General features: G+C 36.3%; 1 protein-coding gene across 1 annotated transcript in view; it reads right to left on the bottom strand.

Annotated features, from left to right (window-relative positions):
* The window catches only part of STK17B (serine/threonine kinase 17b), a gene marked incomplete at its 5' end in the record, with an annotated part of 9,674 nt that extends 4,651 nt beyond the window's left edge, over positions 1 to 5,023 (bottom strand). The window contains 3 exons of the mRNA XM_010192402.1: positions 251 to 377; positions 601 to 745; positions 4,811 to 5,023. Of these exons, the coding sequence (XP_010190704.1) occupies positions 251 to 377; positions 601 to 745; positions 4,811 to 5,023 (485 nt within the window). The remainder of the gene's footprint in view (positions 1 to 250; positions 378 to 600; positions 746 to 4,810) is intronic.
* Positions 5,024 to 6,586: the final 1,563 nt, after the last annotated feature.

Here is a 6,586-nt window from a genome sequence, read left to right as displayed (position 1 = left end):
GCTGACTTAACAGTCTGCATCACAGCAAATACTACAGCATGAAATTAGAGGTGCACTTATTGACATAATTTGGGATTTTTTTGGTGCAAATATTTGTTGATTGTTCTAAAAAAAGAACAGCTCAAAACACATTGCCTTGTCCTGTTGCTCTTTCTCCAGTTATGACTGATAAATTGATAAGCACATTACATGAACTGTTTCTGCTTTCTCAAAACCACACATCAGAAATTGTGAAGCAAGTCTCCCATACCTAGATACTCTGTTGTTCCCATGATCTGCCGCAGCTCACTGGAATTCTCAAGCTTCCGAGACATACCAAAATCTACAATTTTTACATCACCAAGAGGATTGACGCTGCTCAGCAAAATATTTTGAGGCTAGAATAGAAAAGATTTCATTGTCAATTAATAAAATACAAGCTGCAAAAACCCCCAATGTACTGACACTTCAGTTTCTATTATGCAGTATTGCTAAATTCTATTTTTTAAATTATTTAATCTAATACAATCCTTTTTCTCATCACTGTTATGTATTTAACAAATGACTGATTATCATGATATTAAACTGAATAAAGTACTAAAAAGTCTGCTACAGCCTCACCTTTAAATCAAGATGAACAATATTGTTTTCATGCAAGCAGCAAAGTCCTTCAAGTATTTGTCTTATAAGTCTTACAATGTCCCTTTCACCAATTCTGTCATCCAGATCTGGGACACACAAGTCAAATATTTCTCCTCCAGCAGCACTGAAACACATTCAGGAACACTTACATATTAAGTTTGAATTTTCAAGCTCAAGCGAAGGAAAAAAATTTATATGCAGTACTTATTTATATAATTCCTATTTATATTCTCAAAGAGGCTGGGAATATTGTGATTATCACTATTTGTTTCTTTTTCGACACACACCCTCATGCCAAGACATTATATAAGCACTTAAAAAAGGAGACAAAAATTAAATCCGATTGTTTTTTCTTTCCTTATTTACAGCAACAGCAGTTGAGACACTGAAACAGAACTTTGTGGCAAAAAACCTCATAATGCCCTGGAGCATGCTTTCCAGTGAACAAGTATGAAGATGCCTTCAGGCCAATGAGTTCTATCATCACTCTCTAACAGACAAAGCCTTCTCCAAGTCAAATCTAAAATTTCTTCCATTAGATCAGTTCCATAAATAATTCAAAGCAAGAAAACCCAGCAGTATTCCTATTCTCTGAATTTAGAAATAAAAGTAATATTTTTTTTTAATATGATGTGACTGTGATATAAATGTAAGAACTACAATGCAATGAACAGCTAGAGTTGCTGAAAAGTATTTTTGGAGTGGGAAGAAACTGCATACTTGTCACCCTAGGCCCCGCCTCTTTGATGGAAAACTGAAAATCAGAGAGGTACCAGGAAGAAAATCTAGCATGCTGCTGCTGATTGAACATACAGTTAGTGAGCAGCATCTTCCAGAACTCTACTAGACACAGAATATTCAGAAATACAAGGACTCACCTCTATCACTTGAAAAATCTACCATTCCAACACTAACAACAAATATGACACTGACAAATTTCATATTTTCACACAGTGTCTCAGATATAACTTCCTCAGGAAAAGGCTGTTGTTTGCTTACAGAAAACTCTGCTTTTTGTACAGCATAAAAGAACCATGGAAATAACCATGTTGCATCTGGTTTATTAGTTATACTTCTACACTTTGCCACAGCGTCAGCTGTTTCCTTTCATGCTGGGCTTGAAATAGTTATTCAGTGTGCTTGAAGCTGCTTGAAGTTTGTGTCTCTTAGGGATAAAGGATTACCTCAAAATTACAGATCAGTAAGCCTGGCTTTCGTTCTTAGCAAAATGATAGATTCTATTAATAAAGTCAGATAACGGACAACATGGATAAACAGTCACTAACCTGCTGGAGCTACGTGAGGTTTCAGTAATGCCTCCCCTAATTGTCTTTATGACAAAATGTAGACAAGGGGAAGTGCAGTGGATGTAATTTGCTTCAACTTTAACAAGGTTTCCAGCACTGTCTCCCTTAGTATTCTTATAACCCAATTACTACAGTATGGTCTGGATGGATAAACAGCTCTGCTGAAAAGAATTTGGGCACCCTCACAGACAGTGAGCAAAGAATGCAGCAAAGGTGGTCTGCAGCATGTTGGGCTGTAATAACAGGAGCACAGCCAGTAGGCTGAGGCAAGTGAATCTACCCAGCACACTAGATCACAGCTAGAATGCAGCATCAAGAAATTGGTTCAAGGAAGACATTAACAATAAAGTTCAGTGTCAACTGCAAAAGCAAATACAAGAGCACCAGATGACTCGTAGCATATCTTCAGAAAAGTAACCTAATAGAATCTTACACAATGCCAAACTTGAACTGGCAGGTACAGGTCAGGAAATTAATTGACAGTTCTTGGAAACAATTGCACCAATGCGCAGAGCAGGCAAAACAAAAGCTAACATACATGGTTATCATCAGGAAGCCTACTGGGGATCAAAAGCAGCGAAATTATGCTCAGTATAAAACCTTAGCGTGTAGTTCTGGTTTCTGTATCTTCCAGAAGCATGTAATATTAATGAAGATATAGAGAACGGCAAGTAAAAGAATGGCAAGTAAGACGACAGATAGTTGCTTTACAAGAAGCAGCCAAAGAGACAACTCTTCACTTTGGATAGAAGATTGTGAGGGTGTCTATGAATGAGGCTTACAAAAACTAAAGCTGGATTAGAGACAAAAAAAGAACTGTTATTCACCAGATCCCACAATATGAGAACTAGGAGGCACCTGATGAAACTAGCTGATCAGTTTAAATCAGATAAAAGGAAGTATTTCTTCACACAGTAGGTAATGAACATCTAGAATTTGTTACCACCAAAGCAGATGGTATCACCAAGTTCAAAAAAGGACAAAACAGATTCACAGACTACAAGTCCATAAACAGATACCAAAAAGAACAGGCAGAGAGATATTATCAGTACAATACCTCTGGTTGCTGGTGCAGTGCAAAGAGAATGGACAGAAAAAAGCAGACAAGCTCATATGCTCTTTAGGCTCTTCTTAAATAGCATCTCCCTACAGTCACTGCTGGAAATGGCAACAGATTAGACAGATCACTGATGCAACTCTGTAGGGCCTTTCTTAGTTCTTTAACAAACAAAAGTAGATTTGAAAATTAGTACAGCTGCCAGGTTTTTCTTTGAATAACTGGATTCCTCCAATTATCTCTGGCCCTCAGATTGTAAGCGTAACAACCTCTGTTGTGGGGCTTTTGAAGAAACATTCATGTCTTTAGGAATCCCCTCTACAAGGATGGCCTTACTAAGAACGAGCCTCCATTCTTCTCCTTTATTTAGAAAATGTGCACTTACACAAACTGATTCTTACTACGACATCTTCCAAAGAACCCCACCAATACAATCCAACAACAGCGAGGACCACATGTAGGAGGAAAAATATGGCTAAAGAGGAAATGCTTATAAAATATTTTGAGTCAGAGATTAATTTCTTGCAGTTCTTTTAAAGTACTGCTTCAGAGTTCTGATGAGAAACAAAAAAAAAATCTGTGCATTCTGCTACAGAAGGTCGTAATTTAGAAGGGTAATCAGCCCTCTGCTTACCCCAGCAGAAACAGGAACACTTACTGCATGACTTCTGAACACTACTACAAATCATTAAAACCATTAAACATCATTAAACACCAATGTAGTGTGAGGAAGTTGTTTCATTACAGAACTTTTATAAGCAAGAGTGAGCGAGCTGACCAGAAACAGAAGCCATAACATCAGTCTGGCTTTTATATGAAATTGGACGTGTTCCCAAATTCAACTTGTTTTCAGAGCCAATGAGAAGCCACAGGGACATATAAAGAGATATGGCAATTTTGGAGGAAACAGCTCCAAAAGCCAAAGAGTTTTAAAACAACAAAAACACTAAATTTAGAAGTTCAGAACCTGCAAGGGAATTGCAAGTTTTCAATCACCAAAAAGCATCAAGTGGTGACTGAAGTTCACAGAACATGGACTTGCTCAGCTTTTGAGATCTGTGTACTTGGTATGAGTAGCTACTTTTTTTTTGGTATGATTTAATATGCATCAAAGCACTATACACTGCTTATGGGATTCAAGAACATTCTCTTCAGTCAGCTTGCATGAAAGACTTTAAGAAGAAAAAAAACTATTAAAAAAATTACACCTTAGAGGTTATATTCAGGTTTTACATTAGTTTAGCCTGAAAACTGATCAGAGCGTTTAAAAAAAAAAAATCAAATGAGCAGAAGAAATAATCTGCTCAAATTAAACAGGCAAGTTTTAATCAAAATTACCCTCCTGAGATAGTATTTAAAGGCACAAAAATTATTTCCGTTTGAAACTAAAATTGTCTACGAAATTAAGTAATGCAGTGAAAAGAAATAAGAATCTCTATTTTTTAATAGCTTTTTGAAAAAAACCCTGTTTAGTCCATTTTTTAAAATTGTGTAGAGAACTACTATGGCTTTTGGTGTATTTAGTTTTATGCCTTATTCCATATTGTTTGGCATAACTCATTAGCTGTGGATGTAACAAAACACAGGTATAAAACCAAAGATTCAACTTAACAGCAATTGATTCAACTCTTGCATTTACATGAAATTAAATCATACCAAAAAAGTCCCTAAGAGCTTATAAAGTATATAATAATGAAATATTAGCATAGTGTATATAGCATCCTGCTGTAATTCTTCTGAGTGTTCAGGCAACTCATGCAAAAAAATGTGTGTATTGACAGACTGGTAACTACAAACATGGAATATCTGATGAAGGCATACTTACTATTCCAACACTAAGATGATTTCATTTGCTGTTTCATAGACTTCATGGAGATTAACTATGCGAGGATTAGATTTCATTAATTCAAGTACAGCGATTTCATGAAGAATCTCTGCTTTGCAGTCTTGACCTCTCCTTCTTTTCTTTAAAAATTTAGCTGCATACTCTTGGCCTGTGGATTTAGCTATACATTTTCTAACCACAGCACATCTTCCTCTACAAAATAAAAGGGAAAACATTAAGACCTAAGACATTAAAAAAGTACGTAAACTACCATTAGAAATAAAAAGGTATGGCAACTCACTGGAAACTAAAAAAATAAATAAATAAATACATTATCAGGGAAATGCCACATTTGGCCTGTTCTAACACTATTCCCTGAGCATGCACTTCCAGCCACTGTTGGAGAAGTGATCCTAAGCTAGATGAAGCATAGGCAAGACGCAGTACAATTCCCTTTACACAGGCTAGCTAAGCACTGTATCACAGTATCAGGTTACATGCACATTCTCACTGTAGGATCACAAAATCATAGAGTAACTTGGGCTGGAAGGGACTTCCGGAGGTCTCCAGCAAAACCTCCTGCTTAAGGCAGGGCCAGCTATGAGATCCCACCAGGCTGCTCAGGACTTTGTAGGACTTTGTTCAGGTTGGCAATATTATATTAAAAAACCCTCAACCACATTATAGCACCTACAGCATACAGTAATGAACAAAGCAAACTCCTGTGAAATGTAGAGAATGAACACAGAAAATAAAGCATATTTGTATGCTGGGGTGGGGGGGAAGGGGGGAAGGTCTTCAGTGCAAAAAATTTAAGAGAATTTCCCTCCACAAATCATGTAGTGCTGCTAAGAAAAAAGTCCAGGTATCTAAAATGCTTAAAAATATCTTAACAAAAACATCCAGTTTTTTCGGCATTCTCTCTCAATTACAGTTAAACAAAGTGTGCTGCTTTCTTTCCTGGCCAGCTCTTTAGGTATGGAAACAAAAATGTATTTTGGCAAAGAAATATTTTTAAGAGAAAACCACACACTGTAGTTCAAACACCAAGGTGACCTTTTAAAAAAATTAGGGGAAAAAAAAATGCAGTTTAAGCCAAGTTATAAACTCTTGAAAAAAAAAATTATAATCACAAGTTTTGCATTCCCAGAAATACCTAATGGCATACTTGCAAAGTGGTTTCAAATGACACAAGAAACATTATTAAAAAAACCCAAAAAAACACAAAAAAAACCTGAAAAACCAAAGCAAAACAAACAAACAAAAACCAACAAAAACTTGAAGGGCTAAAATAAAATGTGCAAAGTTCTAAAAACAGTTCTAAAACCACGTACAAAGAATGAGAGCTACACTTACATCTTCAAAAAACCAATGCCTTTCCATGCATGTTTTTTGTTATCACGGCATTCTAAGAACAAACTTGATGAAGCAGCTCAGTATAAGCTACCTGATATGCTCTTTTTCAATTAAATTAGCTTCTTTAGTAGAAAAGACTATGTTCCCCTGCAGGCTTTGCCTTTCTTCTGGTGAAAAACCCCAACGCCTAAGAGGAGCATATCAAAAAGAAAAAAAAAAGGCATGTCTGAGGCTTTTCTGAAACATCTAGACTTCGGGATCCAATCAGAAAAGGTATAAGCATCTAATGAAAAAAACAGATTTCCATTTGCAAGTAACCGTATGTTAGACAGTTTGTACAAACGTGACTAAATTATTAAATCACAGAATCACAGAACGTTGGGGATTGGAAGGGACCTCAAAAGCTCATCCAGTCCAATC

Source organism: Mesitornis unicolor, unplaced genomic scaffold (assembly GCF_000695765.1).
Source record: "Mesitornis unicolor isolate BGI_N332 unplaced genomic scaffold, ASM69576v1 scaffold14349, whole genome shotgun sequence".
Classification (NCBI taxonomy): Eukaryota; Metazoa; Chordata; class Aves; order Mesitornithiformes; family Mesitornithidae; genus Mesitornis; species Mesitornis unicolor.
This window is presented reverse-complemented; position numbering and strand designations above follow the sequence as displayed.